Below are 22192 nucleotides of genomic sequence, written 5' to 3'. Positions count from 1 at the left end.
TTTGCAGGTCTCACAGTCCATCTACAACAGACAAATAATACCTTACCAAGTGTGAATTACAAGAACAAAATGTATTTCAGAGGTCAGTGTGTAATCTTGTGGACACTTTTCAAATTATTTAAGCATTTAACTCACTACAAGGCAGCCCAAGTAAGGTCAGTGTATATGAATGTTTTCCTAAACACAATAAACAATCCCCAATTACAATGCACTGACTTTGTTACAGCTAATACAAATCTTATAGGTGCAGCCTTCACCAGGAGTCCACGCTTTACTGAGTAGTGACCTGCAATATGAAAGGTTGGGGTCAAATCAAGCCACGTGAATTTATTGCAGAAGCACAAGTTGCTACATTATTTTGATATATCAACTTTTCAACAAGTATTACAAAACAGTAAAAGGACAAATAAACACTGCTTTGTGAGAGTATTATGTGTATTAAGAAGAAACACAGAGTATACAAGTCTCTTCTAAGTGCAAATTGTTGCAGTGTTATATACCATCAAAGAGCAAAACGTTATGCAAATATGAAAACAAAATACATCTTCACACAAGAAAGAAACCATACAGCAGAGAAAAGGGAGAAGGCTGCCATTATTTTTCCAAAACATTACCTGAGCTGCTGCATGTTAAAATCTTGCATGTTTGAATTAATTAAAAAAAATGCAACCAAGAATAACTTAGTGGCCTCTGAAAATTAGTACAACAGAGAAGGCCTGGTACAGCATAAGTGAACATTCTCCTTACAGCCAATTACTGCTCCTAATTCCATCCATATCCATCAAGGTTTACTGTTAGCAGTGCTTTCTGTACCATATCAGAAGTGATACTAAGACAGGAACTACTGCTGTAGATTTGAAATGTCTACATATGTATTAAATGTTTGCCTGTATTTATTATTTTCCTTGTAATTAAAAAATAATCCATGAAAATATGTAGACATTACTAAAATTTAGAAGGCAAAGTTGGCTGTATGTGAATGCCACATTTTTTTTTTTATCAACTTGAATGGCAATGGTAAAGAGTCTCTGCAGTGTCTGCTGCATGACCCACCTGTAATTACCAGCAGGAGGCTTACTTCAAAGTTTTCTCAATATCATTTTTACAGTAAAATCGTACATGATGTGAGCACATCAAAAAGAAAAGCACAGGGGATAAATGCACATCACACCCAGTGTGGGCTGCCTTTGGACAACGAACCTGGAGGGAGAGAGTACACAATCTTATTCACAACTTGATTTCTATCGGTGCTGTGAGTGGCAGCACTCTCTTTAGTTAAGATTTCATCTCCTGTGCTCTTGTCAGAAGCGGCAGAGTTTCTGCTTTCTCCTGCTCCCTGTTGGTTCCAGGAGGAGGACAGGGACTGCAGGGCGGAGTGGAGCTCGTCTCGTGCAGCCACAATGGTCTGAAGTAAGGGAGGCTGCAGGGCCAGCGCCAGTGCTCCCTCCCTGGACAGACCAGTGATCAGCTCATCGACAGCCTTGGCAGAGGAGGAGATCAGCTCTCTGCTGCTGCTGAGGTTGGAGTCTCTATCTTTTCCTGGAGGAAAGACAACAGTCATATAGAAGAAGTGACACTGACAACAATAATCTGGTCAATTTTGGCTGAGGGTGGTGTCCATGCTGCCAGCCACTTTACCAGCTAACCAACCATAGGAAGTCTTAAAATGTACATTTTTAATCAAAAATTACTACATAAACAAATAACAGATGTAATAGCAATGATGATGAGAAAAGAAATAAATGTTACATTATACAATTGCATAAGCTTTGATTGGCACAGGCCACCCACGAAAGCTGCACCTGTTACAGCACTAATGCACTAGTGAATGGAGTTATTCACTTGTTAAGTTGGTACAGAACTACTTACTTTGATGCAACTGATTGAAATGAAAATGATGTATGAGTGATGTTTTACAAATCAGATTGTGGCCTCTTTGCTGTATTATACTGTAAACTGGGCGTTGAGAAAAACATCTTTATGAAGGACAAACAGCAAGAACAACTGGTTTTGGCCCTGACCTGCTGTTTCTTCTACTGCTTTTGACCGAGGGATGTGTACTGTACACTGGCGAAGAGTTTTAGCTAAAAATCTAGGCTGTGAGTACGTCAGTTTCACCTCGCAGGGCAGCAGACAGGGAGGAATGCAGCTGTCTGATGGCTTGGTTCAGCTGGAACAGCTTGGTCGCTGTAGTCCTCAGTCTCTGCAAATGGGAAGCTGAGGCCTCCTCCTCCCCCTCCTCCCCCTCCTCTGGGTTAGTCTCCCTCCCCTGCTTGAAAACATGAACACACCCAAAAAAAAAAAAAATCAAACACAAGACAAAGCAGATAAATAGTACTTACTGTAACACAACCAACTAATACATCACTAAAACACACACACATTTAAGATCATAACATTGGACAATATACACAATATATAATGAATAAAAAACACTCTTACTTAAATGATAACCAATAAGCAGCTCTTAGTAGAACTTCAACCTATAAACAAATGTTCTTATCCTCATATTCCCCAGCTACATTTTCCCAACTGGTATTGATATTTAACTAGGGATCTCTTAGTTGTCAGTACTAGTTTTGTATGTAGCTTACAGCCACTTCAAGAAACACACACACACACACACACACACACACACACACACACACACACACACACAAATGATGTCACTAAGTGAACGGGGCTTCCATGGTGATGTGTCCTTCCTATGACATAAACCTAATGGCCTCATTCCCAGTTCAGTGCAGTACAGCAGAAAGTGTTGTTCAGCCATGGCATTTACTCCAGCACACAGCTGTGTACAAAACCATTTTAATCTAAATTTACCTTCTTTAACCACTGCAAGTAATAATTCCTGCTTTAATTATTAATCATAAACTTTAAGTGGTTTTATCCCTACATTCTTTCTAAATAATATAACATATAAATATTCATTTAATTGCATTATGACTACAACTGCTTTCCAATTTATACCAGCATTTGAATAACTAATCAAAGAAGAGCTGCAAACTATGAAAGGACAAAAATTTTGGTTCAATCGCTAAAAGACGCCTGCTACAGTACTCATTTACAGATTGGCCTATGTGAATATGCACATGTGCAGTCCTTGGTTTCATGGAAGTAGCTCCTTCAGGCTATAACTCAGGTTTATTTGACTACAATAACACTGTGGGCAGCAAAATGCCCCTGCGCCTATATGTGTCAATGATTGGTTTTAACAAAAAAGAAACTGCTAGTTTGTGTGGCTAAGATAACGGCAAACAAGCCTGTTAGCTGTGACTGATGCCACTTCATTCAACACATTCATTACCTGAACGATCGTCAAGGGGCGACTGCAGAGAGATAAGCCTACAGAGCATTGAGCTTTACAGGAGCAATAAAGGCTGAGTGGCATCTTTAACGGGGCTGCTGTGGGTGTGGGTATTAATCTGTAACATTTAAGCCTGTGTCAAGATGGAAGATTGTTTTTAACCTTTACATAACCGGGGAAGCTTTGCTGAGCATGTATTCTGTCTTTGAGCCACAGTTTACCCAAACAAATACCAGCAGTTTTAGTATTGAATCTGCAGATAGCCGATAGCTAATGTCATTAATCAAATTCTTTAATTTTGATAATATTTAACGCCAACTTTCAGAATTTTCATCTAAACTTACATTTTTCAGCAAACTGGAATATGAATCATCACGAAAAAAGTAAAGGGTAATAAATTATTCTAGGCGAGTTTAGACAATATTGTGATACCAGTATGCTGGTGTAACATTATGCTCAAAGACTCAAATAGATGGCTGTTATATCTTATTAAGTGAGGTCTCCCGACAGACTCTAGTTGTGGCCAGTGACTTAAATCTGTTGATTTCTGTTGAAGAACAAAGCAATCTTTTGGTTTCTAGCTTTTAGTTGTTATACCATTTCTCATATTTGTTTGTGTAACTCACTAATAAGAGACCAGAAACACTTTACAGACTGATACTGTATCTTCAGTATGAATTAAACACGGTATGTATGATGATATACATTTACTGAGATTTGTACTGCTCATGTGAAGCACAATGCATGGATGTTTTTGTAAAGCAAGGAGGTCATGTCCTTGTAATTTACCATTATGGGAAAATAAAGAAAAGAGTTGTCTGAAAACATTTCTTGTTAAGATTTGAATGATGCCCCTTATGCAACATGAATGTCCTTTACCACACACACATCCATGTTTAAGTGATGAACTGCACCACTTGTGGTTGTTTAGGGATGGTAACAGATGTTTTATACTTGTGCAAGAATTTAGTTGCATGTTCTAGAAAATTTTCAAACCATGTAGCACCAGTGCTATGTGCAAAAAACGTACAGCCCTGACATCCACACAAAAACTGCAGCTAGAAAGTGGTAGCGTTGGCTAGTTTTCTAACTTAATTCCAAGTCTTTTGAATTTATTATTTTTCTTATACTAAAGCATCATCATGTCACCTTTTCTCTGAAGTCTGACTACTTACATAATAAATGTCTCAAACAACACAACATAGCAGTCCATATTTGAGTTGATTTTACAATACAGGAGTCTTCAGAAAAACTTGTTGACACAAGGAAATAAAGAAGGCAGCGTATGGTAGGGAAGTACTGAGGTGTAACATTTCTCAAGAGGACAATACAATTAACACCCATGTAATTGGAAATATCAAGATTTAGTTTCCCCAGACTTTAAAAAAACGTTCAAAAGATGTGCAGAAATTAGAAATGTTACCATAACTAGTAGTTTATAGCTGGCCCTGCTGCTGGAACTCACCGTGATTTGGCAATGCATGTAGCTCTGCAGAGCTTGGGCTAAGTCAAGCGTCTTGGATTTTAGGCTCTGCAGGATCTATAAACAGAGTTGGATTATGAATGGTGAAACTGCATTTAAGAATATTTAGAAACACCTTTATGGAGAGTAAATTATCAACCCAAAATCTAGTTATATAATCATGATAACACCATTTCCCTGCAACAAATGACAGCCAGGTTATGATCTCTTACTGGGTTCCTGGGGTAGGCGAGTTGAGCCTCTCTCAGCATTTCTCTGATGATGATGAGGCTCTCCTCTAAGAGAGAGATGACGCCCTTATTGGTCCCCTTTACCAGACACACGACAAGGGATTGCTGAAAAAAGATATAATCATACAATAACAAATCATTTTTATGTTGCTTTACTGTTTATTTTGCTGGTTAGCCTGTTGAACTTAGCATGCTAATGTGGCGAGTAGCTCTATCGTAGACCCTCATGCTGGAGCTAATTAATATAGGGGGACAGTCAAGAGCAAATGTGTGAATGATGAGCTTCATTTGAAGCCAATTAAATAACCAGAGCAGTAGCTTGGATAACCTTTACTTTACACATAGCTCCGAGAATGAATCACATGACATTTACTAATTAACCTGCATTACGGGGCAGATGACTTTAAGTTGTGTTCCCTTTCATTGGTAACAGAGTAAAATGAAGTGGAATTATTTATGAAATACTGTGATATAATACCGTCACAGTAGTTTCTGGCAGTCTTTCTTTGTTCAGCCATGATGGTTGTCACTGCTTATGATATATCCTGTGGTTGTTGTGATTGCTTTATGAAAGTAAAAAACTAATGAAAGTATAGAAATATGTGTAGATACATGCAAATCACAGAGTTCAATAAAAGTGAACATAAGACAGTATAATAGAATGTTATCATGTCCTTCGTCATCCTCCTGGCACTAAATGTTGTACCTTTAGACTGACAGCTCTAAACATTTCTTTGCTATGTCTTTAAACAGCATAATATGATAATATACTACTGCACTTACACATCAACAAATCAAACACGGCATAGCCTTAATTCGCTCAATAATTCCCCACCCCCTAATGTGCTTGCTTACTCTGAGATCCACACAGCTAATATTCCATTCTCCAGTATTGTAGAGTGGGGGCTTGATTACTGTGGACCCCTGAGCTTTGACATGGATAGTAGCTGCTGTGGTATTAATGGTGGTGTTACCTTGCCTGTGGCCTGGGCACCCCGCTCCATAGCATTCAGCTGCATGCCTGTCATTGCCGCCAGGTGGCCAAGCGCAAGCAATGCAGCATCCAGGCACTGACTGCTCTTCCTCCGTGCCTCCTTTACCATTGATGTGATCTCAGATTCACAGCCCTGCGTGTGGAGAAAAATTTCATTTTCAGTCAACATCAAAAGTGAGCACAAACAAACAGGTTGAATTAAAATTTATTTAACAGTAAATCAATGCAAGCGAGCCAACAAAACGGTCGACATAGTCTGAAGGGTCAGTAAATAAATTAAAATGCTAGAGAATGTGAAAAATCAGGAGTGAGCGAGGAAAACTGGGTGTTTAGGTGCTGAGGCTGGTAAGGAATTTAGATTTATTTTCCATATATTCATGTTCTGTTTGGGGCTCAAGGTTGAGAATTCCCTCTGCTTGGTCATTTCCATAGACAGAGCTCAAACAGCTCAGAGCTAAGACACGTCAATTAATGCTGTGCATTTTGATTAGCCACCCCATCAAAACTACACTAAATCGAAAATAATTTCTCAGCTCAGATTTTTTCAATCTCTTTCATCTAATTTAAAAACTGTAAATGCCACGAAAAGCACAGTATAATGTCGCCGTGTGGCCTTTAATGCAGTGTGCTAATTTCTTGTGTTTACCTGAATGATCAGCTGGAAGAATCCACCCATCTTCTTGACTTGGCTCTTGAGCTCCTCAGCGATGGTGTAGAGCAGGCCGGAGGAGGGTTTAACGCTGGCCAACCACTGCATGGTAACTAACACCGCGCTCTCTATGGCTGTGGTGGCCTTGACCAGCTGAGTCTGGGCCACCGAGTTACACACAAAAACTGCAAGAGGAAAAAGAGACAATAGCAGTTTGGTTCACCTACACAGCAGAGCGGAAAAAGAGAGAAGGTAATCCTGAGCCTTTGAAAGAAGACTGCAAATTACATTTCTTTAAAAAATATTGATATTTATTGAAGCTAAATAAATGAAAGAATTGGCATCTCATCCCAAAACCATGAATCATATTTGTGATTTTTGTGCAGAGAACTACAAGGAAAAATAAAATGCAAAGTGATTTGAAGAGTTTTCTAGCTGTTACCCATCTATAGTAAACTGTGAACTTTAGCTATCAATGAATTAAATATTTAAACAAAAGCCCTAGCTTGTTTATTGATTTGGATTCCCATCAGCTTGCTTCTCTCCTCGGTCATAAAAGTCTGGATTTTCGGTTGAATCTCACCATTCTCCTGGCTGTCATCATCCAGGCCATCATAGAGGTCAGATATGGTCTGGACCGCCGCATACACCAGGTGCAGATCAGAGGCCAGCCTGTCTGCCAGGCTTTCCTCCGTCCCACTACAACCACGCAGACGGGCCACTGACTGGCCAATCAACTCCTTGCAGATGCCGGGCATGGCAGAGTCTGTGCTGATGGAATGGGTGGAGGGCGGTTTGACCACACCCATCAACCCTGGGACAGACACAGTGAAGAGTTGGGGTGTGCACATGGATGAGCTCATATTTACAATGCTGTTTCATAGTAAAAATGTATTTGACACAAAATCAAGTTTAGCACCAAGTCTTACTTTCACAAGAATAACACTTAATCATTGCGTTTATTTTAATGTGTAAAATGTTTGGTCTGATATTCAAAATATGGTGTTGTTCAGAGAGCTGCACATATGAAATTTTGTTCAGTGTCTTACCAGAAGACTGTGAGGAGCCATTGTGGAGGCTCTGAATCGGATGGACCCGGATCTCGTAGAGACGCCCTGAGATTCTCCTGCTCTTCAACAAGCTCCTGCTCCTGATGCCAAACAAACCAGAGGCAAAACCCTGTGAGTACACTACCAACATTTTATATTTACATTCATAATTCATAAATAATTATCAGGCATGTGGATGCTTTTATTCACAACGACCTCCAGTGTGCTTAGAATTAATATGGTGTCTTCTCTAAGGCTGTTGAGCGCGAAATCGGATGCAAAAACCATTACACTCATTGCAGCTCAAGGTTTGTCTGCAAGTTTGTTGTCCCAATACTTCTTAAAATGAACCACTGTTGAAGTGTGTTACTCTGTGTACTGCCTGTTCCGTTTTTCATTTGTGTGGATTTGCTTACTGGACCTGAGAACTGTAATTTATTTGCTGACGTGCTTCTGTAACCATCTCTGGACATAGTTATGCTAATCTGATTTTAAGTGCGTAAGAGGCACATTTAGACAAGCATTTGGTTTTATTTTGCAAAGACGCGTGTGAAATTCATGTGTAAAAGGGTTAAATGAGTTCAGAAGGAGAATAGATTTGGATTATGATGAACAAGCTACAGGAGGGAAGGTCAGTAAACAGCTTTGACTGTGGCCATAAGGCTTAGACCTGGGTTTAATGGAGAGAGAAGGATGAAGGAACCACAGAGCCTGTGCCATGTTTCAATTGGCTGGGTCTGCTGGTAGTTCAGGCACCACCAGGAGCACCGTAAACATGCTTGACAAGAATAACAACAATGTGAGGGGAAAATGTTGGGGGTTCTGCATGTACCATATGGGCTGTGTGTGTGTGTGTGTGTGTGTGTGTGTGTGCGTGTGTGTGTGTGTGTGTGGGTTGTGGGCTGAGAGTGAGTGAGAAATGCAGAGTGCCCTTTCCTTTTCTAAACCCCTTGGCCTGGCCTTTGTGGAAATGAAATTAATAAACAGAGGAAAAAGAATAAAGAGGGAAATATTCTGTGGGCAACAACTTCACATCAACTTTTCGTGAGAGAAAGAAGGATGTGTTGAACGTCAAAAGTACGTGCCAGGTTGTAAATCACATTGGTGGAAACTAAGAGGACTTTGTGAAAATAACCAAAATCTTCCAAACTGTTTTATAAAAATTATTTGTTCCATGTTCCATCCACATACCTTTCAACTTTCCGTATGCATCCATTTGCCTGACACATTGTTCACATTAAAAGAGTGCAGGAGGCTGTGTGTTCAGTTGAATAAGAGGGCTGTGGGTTTAAGACCCACACGCACTGTCCACCCAAGCCCTGGCTCTGTAAACAACAATGAGGTGGACACTTGCAGAGAGACTGTCCTGCACTTCCTTCAGGAGCTTGCTGTAAGTGTTTGTGAGCACTTGCCTACTTACACACTTCAAGTCATTGGAGAAGAATACCAATCAAGTGCCGGAAATCTAATGTAAATGGTGGGTGCTGGAAAGAGGGATTGATGGATAGGAAGATGAGAGGAAGAGCTGGATAATTACCTTCGGCGCGAGAAGGAGGTGGCAGCAGAGGAGGCCGATATATCTTGCTCCCACTCATCATCAGGGTCATAAAACACATCGTCATCTTTAGAGGTGGAATCCCCCTGCGGAGAGTAAACTATTTCTGACATGCCCAGTCTCATTTACTCAACTTAATGAGAAAAGCACAGTAAGGTGAGGCAGCATCCCTCTGTCAGGCATAAAACAACCCATTCCGGACTGTAAATAAGGTCAAACGGCTGGGAAATTGGCAATTGCACTTGAGGTGATGTCAGACTGAATATGTAGAATGAGGAACACACAGGTTTGCTGGTTGGATATGCTTCACTCCACGGGCATCGTACATCAGCTTATTAGAGCGCTGATCAAATTAAATAAGTATGCACAAGCTTCCTATAAATTTTCAAGCATTTTGATGGTACTTGTTTATAGTTTATCAGCTTCATAATGAGTCTACTCATTGCAGATTTTCATCATTACAAGATCCTGGAGGATATTAATAGGTTTATGATGTTATTAAATTCATAACTGTTCTGATCCTATACACAATATCCAATAATAATGTCCAATAAAATTCTATTAAAACTTTCTTTAAAACCATATATTCTCTGCATCCTTTATTCTAAATAAAGATCAGAGGTAGCTTGAGACCATCTAAGAAAAGTTGTTGAAAGACTGAGAAACACTCTGATCAGCAGATATGCACAAGGAAAGAAGTTTCAAATTCATCTGGTCTGCAGGTCTTTAGACAGGTGGAGGGCCCTGTTAAACCACACAGGGTCCTTTCTGCCTGGTCAAGGTTCTCATGACTGAGCATGTGTAGCACCCTGTGTATGTTTAAGATTTTTAAAACCATCATTACAACCATCCAGGCTGTTTCCACACCAGTAATCAGCTCTGTTTTACTCTCGTTTTCATCATGTTAGCCAGGTTTCAGATAATTCGAGACAACCTGCACTTCTTATGTGTTTTTAAACGTGAAAATAATCATTAAGTCAAAAAAAGTGATGGCTTGAAAAGGCATAGCTGATGGAAGGCAGACCTGCTCGAGTTCCCTCATGGCAGCCATATTGTTTTGGAACTTGTCCAGGCTCCAGAAAGTGGAGATCCCCAGCTTTGTGTTCTGAACCCGCACCTGCAGCAGACCACCCTGCTCCAGGCTGTCATTGTCGGAGCTTTCATGTCTACGACACAAGAGAGGCAAATCATTATTGGCTTATCTTGAACGTGCACTAAGTCATTCCGGAGACAGACTGTTGATATTTGCTGAGTTTCAAATTCCAGAATCTGGGTACAAGTGGGTGAAAGTGGCTTGGACCAAGCCACACAACGCTATTCCAGCCAATCAGCAACAGGTGGCGTTCGCACTGGTGCACAGGACAAGGGAAAGGGGACAAATGGATGGGAGGAGATGGAGGGACTGGCATGCTAATGTGTAATTACATTATGAAGATGGAGAAATGCCAATATCAACAATGTTTCTCCAGAATGACTCACCCTGCCTTTAAGAAGGAGGATACTTCCAAATGTTTTCAAACAGGGCCTATTAACATGAATGCAACATCTCAATATGTTTGATTATTGATGGTCTTGTAACCTGTATAATAAATCACATCATATGTTAACTGAGGCCTGATGTCATTTCATACCTGCTGAAGACTGTGTTTTTCCTCAGTTTAGCACTGATCTTATTGGCTTCCTCAATCATGAGGGACAACTTCATGGTATCCCACTGTGGAGTGACTGCAACATGGAAATGAAACACATTAACTTCACCAGAGCCAACAGGCCCAAGTCAAATTGCATGTGGTGTAGACAGTCTTTCTTTCAGTCTGATTTAATAGCACTGGATAGAAGAGATTCAATAAGAACTGTTCATTGTTGTTGTTGTACTTGAACCAAGTACCAAATGTTATACTGCTCTAACTGTAACATCTGATTTTCAGTCAGTCTCGGAAACAGTTCTCTACACACTTAGGGATCACACTTGATCACTGCCAATATGCTGCTCCTGAGGGAACACCATGCCTAGCTCCCTTTCTACTTACACTAAATGAAATGGAAATAACATACAGCATTATACACAGACCAGGGGGAGGAGAACAATAAAAAAGACTAATACAAAGATACAATGTATTTTTAAGTGCTGTTAAGTGGTGCTACTTAAGATTTTTCTGCTGCATTATGGAAATAAGTTGGATTTAAATTCTTAATAGACATTGTAAAGTGGTACTTTAGAATAACCGCCATCCATATGAGAGTTGTAAACTACCTCACAATAAATGAACTTACGTGGTGTGAATTGTCACTGTGGTTCCTAACTCCAATATGTGCTCAGTAGTGACTTGCAAGCTCTCACCATTATGGGGAGTGTGATTTTCCCTTAAGTTTCTTTTCCTCTGCATCTCCTCCACCTCTTTGCTGATCTTTCTCTTCTCCTCCTCCAGGGCCTCAACAATCCTCACTTGACGCACACGGTGTTCCTCCATCGCCTGTGAGTGAATCATGGTAATATACACAATATTAAAAATCACCAGGCCAAAACATTATGCTTCAAGCCAAGTTCCACCACGACTCAAAACACATCCCAAATGGTCCATCAGTTAAACAAAAAACCCAGTGTCAGCATATTTGCTTAAGCTACTCAAGATCATTATGCGATCATCAGAAATGGTGAGAATGAGCAAATGAAGTAGATGGTGTCATTTAGAGTTACAGGAATTACCCAGATTTCCTGTGGACTGACTTCTGAGAATCAAGAAAGGGAAAATGTTGAAAGCTGAATGAAATACTATCGGTTTAAGATTTTCTCTTAGATACTGCCACTCTACCACCCATTACCCTGTATTAGACAAAATTGTCTGACTGTGCTCTCTCTTCCAGGAGAAAAGGGGGGATTAGCTCATCAGTGTGAGGGCAAGCAATGAGACCTGTAAAACTGTTAAGATTCACATATTTTGAAAAGGCTTATAGACATCAATAGCTGGATCGACAACGTTGTGTGTGTGGGAGTGAATTTCTTTTTCCTTATTGACAGAACAAAACCTGTCCAGCAGAAAAAAAAAATCCAGGAACCTAAAATCTGACCTGGGCTTCCACGTGCAGGCGGAGGCGGGTCTTGTGGGTGTCCACCTCGTGCTCCAGCTCCCGCTTGGCCAGTTTCAGCTCTGCCATCTGGCTGGCCACCTTCTGCTGGTCCAACTCCTGTTGACGCTTCCGCTCAGTCTCCCCGTTCTGAATAAATGTTGACATGACTCAGTATTGGTTGCACAAATTTGTGGGGTGTAAGGATATACAAAAGTTTATAAATGACAAAAACAAATTGATGGTTCTGCAATAAGGCAATTTAATAAACAAGGTTTAAGAGAATATACTATTTGTGATAGTAGTTTTGTCAGTTTGGTCACACGTTTTGAAAGCTGACTCCCAATAATTGCAAAAGCAGTACTGCTAAAAACTTGTAAATCATTTTCTCATAACTATTGTTATTGGATTCAATTGGACATCATTTAACCGTCACAATCCCCCCCGAAAATGACCATAAATGGAAGAGAAACACCAAGTAACCAGACCACGGAGAGAAAGTACAAAGTTTCATTGTTTCAATAAAAAACGTTCTGTGTACCAGCTGTCTTTCCAGAGCTTGGATCCTGTCCTCATAAAGTGCCTTCTGGTCAGATAGCTCCTTCTGGGCCACCTCTTTTGCCATTTGGATTCCCTGCATCATCTCCTTTTTCGCCTTCAGATGGGCTTCTTCAATTTCTGCCTCCAGCCTGGGACACACAAAGATGGCTTAAGGGGGTTCTGATTTTAATCATTAGCATGTGCAAATACTTTTTAATCTGGTCATTTACACTCACTGAGCTCTTTGCGCTGCCAGAAGCTCATTTTTGGCAAATTCAAAGTCTTTGTGGCCATCGCCTGCACCTGTCCAGCATGACACCCGCTTCCCGGACTGCACCTCTGCTGGATGGTTGAAGCGGAAGTAGTGGTCGCCACCGAGAATCACCCGGTCACCCTGGAAGCCACAGAGTGGAGAAGAGTCAAATGGATAAACAGGTTAGCCATATTTAATTTAGAGCAAATTATAAATTAGCACAAAGAAAGCCACACATTCTACTGTAAGTTACTCCATAGTATAATGCTAAACTTCAGTTGGCTTAGGGGATCTTCCTGATCTACTTACATGGTGTAGGACAGTGGATTCAGATATGAGGTTTCCATTAACAAAGGTTTTGGCGTTTTCCATGGGAGTGATGCTGACCGTACCCTGGATGTTGGTTATAACACTAAAGAAACCGAAACAAATACACATGTTGGCTGTTTGCTGTAGCCAAAACAATAAGAGGTAATAGCTAGATTAGCAAAATGGTTGGATAGATAAGAAAAGCTAATAACATTCAGTCCTAAAAAAAAAATAACAATGATCACGATTAATAAGCTAAATGTGACTAAGTATCAAAACAACATCGCACTGCAGTGGTGCACGTCTGCTGAATAAGCACACGTACAAGAGCGCAAACAGACCACATAGAGCACTATTTTACTGTTTATATCAGATTCAATCTCTACTGCCACACTAGCTTTTCTAAAGGTCTGCAGCGGTTTGTTCTTACCAGTGTTGTTCAGCGATGAGGGCTCCTGTCAGCTGGATGTCATGGCTGCACTCAGACTTGAGCTTGCCCACTGTGGTTCGACCCTCTTTGATCATGTAGAGAAGCATCTCAGACAGCTGGGGATCCTCGTTCAGGTTCACCAGGTTAGGAAGACGATTGTCCACTTTGAAAGTCACACCTGCTTTCTGAAAACACAGACCGTTTCCAAACACTTCTTTCACACATTGTTACACGTGCGTGGACATAAGAATATTTCCCACAGCGTGGTGAAGAAATTATTATTCTGTCGGACACAGTGGATGACAGCCTTGACTCAGTAAAACTGAAAGTACTTCATGTAAGAGAATGGAAATAAATCTCATGCTGAAAAAACCTGCAGTTCTTTGGTTTCTTCACGTTTGCGGATTTCAGCTTGCTCCAGTTTTTCTCTCCATGCCCTGCCAGAAAACAAGATGAAACAGAACAAAAACGTAAATCACCTGAGATCAAATTCTACTATGATTGTCCAAGATGTATCCCCTACTCAATAATTTATGAACCTTTCACTGACTAAAGTTTATCAAAAGGAAAAGATCAACCTTGACTTATAAAATGTTTTTGTTTATTGTGAGCATTTGTTTTGCTTTTTCACAGGAAAACATTTGAATGGTACGTTTTTTTCCTCCTGTACAGAATAATAAAAATTGAAGATGAGTTAAACAAAACAATATGTATGGGTGAAAACTGCCAAATACATGCAAACACATGTACATTGCTACAAAAGTATCATAACTGTGACAAGAGTGGACATGTAAAATCACTGCTACTAAGGTGAGCTGCTGAAATCTGCTGCAGCTTTCACTCTGACCCCCTCAAAAAGGAGACTGATCATATCTGAGTTTGTTACGCCATATAAATCAAAATTAAAAAGTCACATTTAATGCAGTACACACTGACCGGTTGGCCTCAACCATCTCTCTCTCTTGCTGACAGAGTTTGTTCCTCAGGGCGGAGATCTCCTGCTGGAACAGCCTGACCCTCTCTGGTTCGATGCCCTGGGAGCTCATCTGGGCGGCTCGCAGCTTCTCCACCTCAGCCTTCAACTCTGAAAGCACACACAGTTTGCCCAAAAAGCATTGTAAAGTAATCATATATAAAAGCAGTTTAGAGGAAATCTACACTTGAATGAATACCAGTCAATATGAAACTGCAGGGAATTACATGAAAAAGTCATGAAAAGGTGTGACTTTAACGGGGGCTACATGACTTTAACAGGGGCTACAGAAGTATTCAGATTTTGTCAGTGAACCCTTTGAATGTCACTTACAGAAGACAATTTACTGAGCAACACTGACCTGATTTATAATGGTTGGGTCATATTAACTTTGAGTATCACACACTGACAGGTGATGTGAGAGAAATCCACAGCAAGAGCTCCCCTTACTGCTAAAAACGTCAAACAGCAGCGCAATCATCTCATGAAAAATAATACTTGCATGACAGTTAGCCGCCATGTGCAACTGACAGTGCATAAATATGGCCTGGAGGCAAGGTTAGGGCCAGGCCTTAATTGAACTGGGTAGTGAATAAGCTGGTGATGGATAGATGGACAGGAGGAGGGTATGCGGAAAAGAAGGAGAGCAAAGGAGATCAAGAGCAAGACACAAATCGAAAGATGGACATACAGAGACAAAGATAAAAGACAAGCGGACAGAAAGACAGAGTGAATGACAATTCAAATGAGTTGATGTGAATGTATGTACATTATTAAGCTACTAAGGATTGGGGAATTAAGAAACATGCTCCGTTCACACCTGTAAGGCCACTCTGGTCGGTGCAGAGAAGCCCAGTGAATAAGGACAAACAGGTGAGGTGCTGTTTGTGTAGGATGGCAGATGTTCAGGCTCACAAAGAACTGCCATGAACATAACTACTGAAAGACTACAGTGAAAAAAAAAATCTCTTTAAGACCAAAATTGTTTTTCCAAGGCAGCAAGGTGCTTTGTTAGTCCTGTTCCACCTTCCCCTCAGTTGATGTCAGAAGCAAAATCTGTTTTTTCGTGCGTGTTTACAGTCAGTGGTGGCCAAGGACTCACCTCAGCCACATCCACTGTAAGTGTATGTGCAAAAATCCCTGAAAACTCAGCTACAGGCAGCGGGTTGACAAACATACTGATAAAGCACAATTAAACAATTTACTATTTATTACATCTGTTTAGATTTAGCCTAAAAAAGCTGGTTTACAAAGCTTATTGCAGTTATAATGCAACAAAATTAAGCCAGAGCTCAATTAAGTCCAACAGAGATTACTGAACATGGATATTTTGAGAGTCTGACCTCTGATGAGCTTGGCACTGGTGTCCTCGTTGACTTTTGCCACGTTAATGATCGTGCGGGCCTGCTGGGCATAGCGCAGAGTGCTTAAGCTTTCCTCCACATTGCTGCCCGCTGGGCTCAGCGTGGCAATCATGGCCGTCTTGGAGTTACCGCCGAGGCTCTCTTTCAACAGCCTGCGGAAGACAAAAATAACAAATGGGACTTGGTCAGGATCATTCCTGGAAATGAGATCTGCTCCACCACTATAAGCTACAGAAAAAAATAAATATATATTTTGGCAAGATTGTCTTTTCAGTCATACAAATTCTAATTGCCCCCATTTACAATGAATTAATGTCATTTTTTTTAAGTAAAATTCAAGTACATTTAAATCACTATCAAGGTACCGAAACCAAAAATGTCCAGACTCTGAACGCCTTTCTCATCACATCTCAAGTACAATAAATGCAAATGCAAAAAATAAAGTTTACAGAACTCCTTTACAGCCACAGCAATCAATGTATATTGTTGCTTTGTTTATTCTACCCTAATGTTTGGTTTACATAAGTGATTATATAGATAAAACACCAGATTATGTAGAAAATAAACTCAAATTCAAGCATATTCCTAACTTTGAAAACACAAGTTAAAATCAAGCGTTTTCAAGACTTCGCACAAACCCTGTAATTTAAAGAAATAATAATAAAAGAGATAGACAAAGATAAACAGCATGCGCTACAATAGCTACAGTGTACAAGCATTGTGACCCTCACCATGTCAGGACAGACTCTCTGTACGGTATGAAGACCTTCTTTCTGGTCAGTGCCTGCTCTGACAGGGCAGAGATGACCTTGCCAAGGGTAAGCAGGGATTTGTTGATGCTAGCACCCTCCTGTAACGACACAGTAAAATTGAGCATAATTGAGATTTACATAAGTACATGCTGTGTTGTGTGTGTTATATACAAAAGGCACCCTCTGCAAGACAAACAGAGGAGCAAATAAAGAGCAAATGGATCTGTGTATAACCAGATTTTTTCTAAACCGAAAGCTAAGAATCAAAATGTCAAAGAATTAACTGAGAACACAGCTAATGATTATTGATTGTTATTGATTCATGTAGCCTATTTTCCAAGTAATTGTTTAGGTTTCAAAATGCCAAAATGAAAAATGGGCATCATTAATTGTCAGACTCAAAGTGAGGTCTTTTAATGACAAATAACTTGTAAACAACAACCTTTAGCTCGTATGATATTTAATAATCTTATCTGAGCAAAAGTAAAAAAAACAAAACAAACAACAATGTTGAATTAAGAATGATGGAAATCATTGATGAAATAGACACAAGTTAAATCTCACCAATGAGTAGCATTAGCAAAATTATCAAAGGCTAGCATGGTGTGTGTGTGTGTGTGTGTGTGTGTGTGTGTGTGTGTGTGTGCGTGTGTGCGTGTGTGCGTACCCTGAGTCGGTCTCCACTTGTCTGAGCCGAGTTAGAGCGCTCGCTGCCTGCCAGGTCCACCAGGTTGATCCTGCTGGTGATACTGTGCTCGTGTTCCTCACCCTCCACAAACTCAGTCTGCACACAAGCACACAGGGATGTACTGATTAGCTGTGCAACACTGAGTTTCAACACATGACGCCCCCAAGTTTATCACTGTGTCACTGAAGACGGGACTGAATAATTTACACACTCTCAGCATTATTAAGAGTTTTTGTTTGTGTGTGTGTTTGTGTTGGTGGGTTGATGTGTGACATACAGTAATGTCGAGAGGTCATACCTGAGTCTGGGTCATAACCAGGGTAAAGACGGAGTGGGATCTGGAGCTCTTGTCATTCATTCCTGTAGCAGCTGTGGCTCTCTGCTTGTTGCCGAGCTTTAGCCAACCCTAAAGAGGGACACCGGGAATAATTACTGAATCTCTTAGTGAGAAATCTCTCGTTTCTATGCTTCACTTTGAATGTGTCTTTGAGGCTCAAACTTTACTTATCTCTATTGTGCTTGCACTGCACTTTCCAGACAAAAATACTGAATACATTTAGTCTACCTATCATTGAGCCCTGACCTGCTCAATCATTCAACATTGTTCTTAAGAGCATCAGCTTAAGGCTGAGGATCCAAAAGAAGGAAATATACTGACAGCAGTTTCAACCTACCTGAATGTCATTGTAAGAACTCACAATATTCCTGTGAAGAAATAACAAAGTGAGCAATTCTGAAAATCACCATTCAAGAATGTTTCATTGCTATTTCTTGGACAGTAGTACAGCAAAAGAAATAAAAGGATTTCTCACGCAGAGAGGTCAGCAACATAGGGCCCGTGGACTGGATGTTCCCTCACCCTCAGCTGGAAAAACAAATTGACAGGGTTTTATCTTGTCTGCATGTATTCAGGTTATTCAGCCCTACCAATGTCACCATGGCATTATTACCAAGGATGCATCTCTAAAATCTGTGATCATGAGGAGATGTTCTGTGCCCTCTGGACTTACCCTTTTCAAACAGATAACAGTGCGGATTTGTCTGAAAATGCAGCAGCCAGTTTCACTAAAAGTAAGCTATATTTAACAAAATCTTAAAATTAGGATGGGTTACGGGCCACAGTGGCAAGTAAAACATGACGTACATACAAGCACAATTTAAAAAATTAACGGTAGTTTCAGTCAGTTGCAAACCACTTACGGGCATCCTCCTCTGGTTTGGTTCATCTCTGGTCACCAGCAGGTCATGGATCTTCTCATTGTACACTTCAAAGTAGCTCATCTCTACATGACATTTGACCTGAAATATAAAAATGAATCACTTAATGAGTTATATGAGCAGGGAAAAAAGGACTGTGCATGTACAAACTCAAGTCTTTTAATCTTTGGAGTGTTTTCTAAAGGAAAAACTGCAGCCTTAAGACATTTGTAAGAATTAATTATCTAGAAAAACAAGTATGGGAACATCAAATTAATTAGAAGTATTTAACCAGGAATAAACACTTGTAAGAAAGATTTTACCTCTTCATTTTTCATGGAAGCCAATCTAGAAAAAAGCTCATGGCAGAACCGCGGGATTACTCCTTCCTCTTCTCCAAAGCCCATCATCCTAAATAACATCAATTCAAATAGATCAAACTGATGGTAGACTGATGGTTAATTAAAATACAGATCCCAATATATGCACTTAGCAGGGTATGCTTTTTAAGAGCCAAAAAAAAAAGAAAGCAGAGAGGAGGAGAATCAGTGGAGCATAGTTGACTGTAATTAACCAAAACCAAATATTACTTACGTGTACGATTTCCCAGAGCCTGTTTGGCCATAAGCAAACAGGCAGGTGTTGAATCCTTCGAAGGCCCTCAGCAGCAAAGGTTTGGCCAGTGTCTCATACACCGTCTGCTGGCTGGCGAAGGTGGGGTCACTCTCATCCACCGAGCAGAAGGAGAAGTCATAGTTGAAGGAGTAGCTCTGTTTGGAGTCCGGATGCTGGACAACAGTCTCCTGACCGTTCATGAAGATGACCTGCAAGGTCTTCTCTGCCTTCTCCCTAACGATAGAGCAGAAATAAAGATGTTTTTTCTTTGAACCATAAATCTGAGCACTTCCATATAGTATCCAGATAATGCTTACACAGCTGGTTATACAGCGCTGCAACCAATGATTATTTTCATTATCGGTTATGGATTAATCATTTGATTGTAAAATGTCAGAAAACAGCTCATTCCAATTTCCTAAAGTCCAAGGTGAGGATATCAGATTGGTTTCTTTTGTCAACACAACTCTCTGTGGCACTGGAAAATGTTTGGGCTTTTTTGCTTGAACAATGACTTCAACGACTGATCAATAATCACAATAGTTCCTGACTATTTCTCTGTCCATTGACATATTGATTGATTGCTTCAAATCTAGGGTAAACAGACTCATTCCCATTTTGTGCAGACAGCATTACAACATGTTGGAAAATACATTCCTATATTTCTGTCCAAAAAGTAAATTTCTGTCTGCTTTCACACTGTCTTTGTGTGTCCAGGATACACTTTACTGACCTGCTTTCAGAAGAAGGCAAGATCTGATTAACCTACACCATGGCGTATCATTATTGGTACATGGTGTTGGGTTTAATTAGGCAGGAGGCCCAAACCCTCATCTACTCCTGTACAATTTACTCATCAATTAAGGCAAATACTGCATCACAAACCTGGCACTGAAAGGGCGTACACGTACTGCAACAGTCACTGCACTGTTTTCCATCTTGAATGAATCTTGCTGCTTCAGAGCCTCACTGGGTCGGGAGAGGGACTGGTCGGTAGTTGCTGGAGCTGGAGCAGGGGTGGAGGTCCTGGTCTGGGTCACGTCTCCCTTTTGGCTCGAGGTGGAGGTCTTTCTCACCTGCAGCGCGACCTGAGGCTTGTGCACACCTGTGGGCGCCTTGTTGGCCCGAGGTACCGGGACGGGTTTTGTGTCTTCCGCTTGCTGTGCTCGGAATTTGGGCCTCTCTAGACTTGCGGACTTGGCTGCCACTAGTTTAGGGGCTTCCTTACCTGCCAGCCTCTCGAACACGTCTCTCTTGGCGGCGATTTTCTCAAACGGGGTCTTCTTGGTCGGAGTTTTAAAAGTTTGGGCCTGCTCCTCGAGCTGCCTGCTTGCGGAGTAAGAAGAAGTGCAGGAGGGCGTCGGCCTCCTCTGGGTATCCACATCAGCTTCTCTTCCATTTCTTTTAGATGCAGTTTCTCTTAAACTCGTAGACCTGAATAAAACAGGTGCTCTGCCGTTTGTTTCTCTAAGAATTTTCGGCGTCGGTTGCAGGCTAGAGCCGCTGACCCCACGGTGTCCGGACGCGCTTTTATCCATTGAAGGAGTCCTGGTCCTGCGCTGCAGGGTCAGTCTCTTCTCCGGAGCGGGTGTGCTATTCTGGCTGCTCTCAACCATCGTCGTCTCCTCCGTTTCACCCCTGGTCTTCCTCCTTGACCTCCTCTGCAGAGTGAGTCGGCCGCGGTGAGGAGTGTGCTGCCCGCTGCCGCTTTTCGACAGCGCAGAGATGACATAGGTCCTGTTCACCTGCCGGCTTTTATCAGATGACCTGCTGTCTTCACACGCCGACTCTCCGGATGTTATCTCACTTTTGCCCAGCGTTGTGTCTGTTGCTTTTAGCTCGACCAGGCGCTCTCTGCCCGATGCCCTGGGTGTTGGTGTTGACATTAGATGGTCATAATAAGCTGTGTGCTTCCGCGCTTGAACACTAAATAACGACATGGCAGTCGGCTGGTAAAACCAAAAAACGTTAAAATGAGCTTACGGGTTAGCTAGCTAACGGCAACTCCACTCCGCTGACTCTTCTACCTACAATACACGGCATGAAACATTTGTAAGACAGGCGGCTCGGTACGTGAGTTAAAAGTGAAAATAAATCCATTCGAATATAAAATGAGTTGTGTCCAGGTGAACAGAACTACTTTTGTTTGTTATTGTACCCTCTTCGCTTCCGCCATCTCCCGCTTCAATTTCAAACCGAGTTCACAAGTGACAGTTGATTGGCTGAATCCTTGGAAATCGTTACGTCACGTCATTGCCTAGACTGTTGACACCCGAAACTGGCGCTAGGTGGCAGCACAATCAAGGACATACTACCCTATAGCCATACATGTACAGAATCAATGTAACCGGCTCTCCCTGTGGAAAAATTGTTACTCACATTTTCCCCTCTAAGCACTGTGCCGTTACAAAACGTGACGAAGACTCCATGTTCAAACAAAAACAAATATATTAACCTCCATCAGCTGAGGGTGAAAAAACTCAAGAAAAGGATCAAAGGTGGACCATGGGTTAAAGACTGAACTTTTACATTCAATTTTGAGTATGGAAAAAAAATGCATCACAGACTGATTGGACTTTATATACTATTTGATATACTTCTTTAAACTTCAGACATAAGTTTTGTTTCTCTTGGCCCTCTAAGCTGATCATGACTAGAGGTTATTCTGAGGTAGGACAGAGTCAGGGCACTTTTCAGATAACCAACATCAGGTTTGACCTAGAACTGACCAGTTG

At 41.1% G+C, this 22192-nt stretch overlaps 1 protein-coding gene across 1 annotated transcript; it reads right to left on the bottom strand.

Moving 5' to 3' along the window:
• Nucleotides 1-205: 205 nt before the first annotated feature.
• kif14 (kinesin family member 14) lies at nt 206-21633 on the bottom strand. Its single transcript, XM_041935051.1, has 29 exons — nt 20343-21633; nt 19437-19691; nt 19166-19253; nt 18846-18944; nt 18458-18510; nt 18320-18350; nt 17944-18051; nt 17625-17741; nt 16937-17055; nt 16185-16357; nt 14805-14952; nt 14242-14305; nt 13869-14053; nt 13439-13541; nt 13113-13270; nt 12878-13025; nt 12340-12486; nt 11612-11744; nt 10902-10995; nt 10295-10436; nt 9253-9356; nt 7716-7816; nt 7250-7480; nt 6664-6851; nt 5998-6150; nt 5006-5128; nt 4776-4850; nt 2119-2269; nt 206-1539 (listed from the first exon to the last, which is right to left on the bottom strand). The coding sequence occupies exons 1-29, from the start codon at nt 21395-21397 to the stop codon at nt 1166-1168; spliced, it is 4920 nt and encodes a 1639-aa protein (XP_041790985.1). The 5' UTR covers nt 21398-21633; the 3' UTR covers nt 206-1165.
• Between the last annotated feature and the right edge of the window lie 559 nt (nt 21634-22192).

This window comes from Chelmon rostratus, chromosome 4, assembly GCF_017976325.1.
Source record: "Chelmon rostratus isolate fCheRos1 chromosome 4, fCheRos1.pri, whole genome shotgun sequence".
Classification (NCBI taxonomy): Eukaryota; Metazoa; Chordata; class Actinopteri; order Chaetodontiformes; family Chaetodontidae; genus Chelmon; species Chelmon rostratus.
The sequence above is the reverse complement of the archived record's forward strand: the minus strand, read 5'-3'. Positions and strand labels throughout refer to the sequence as shown.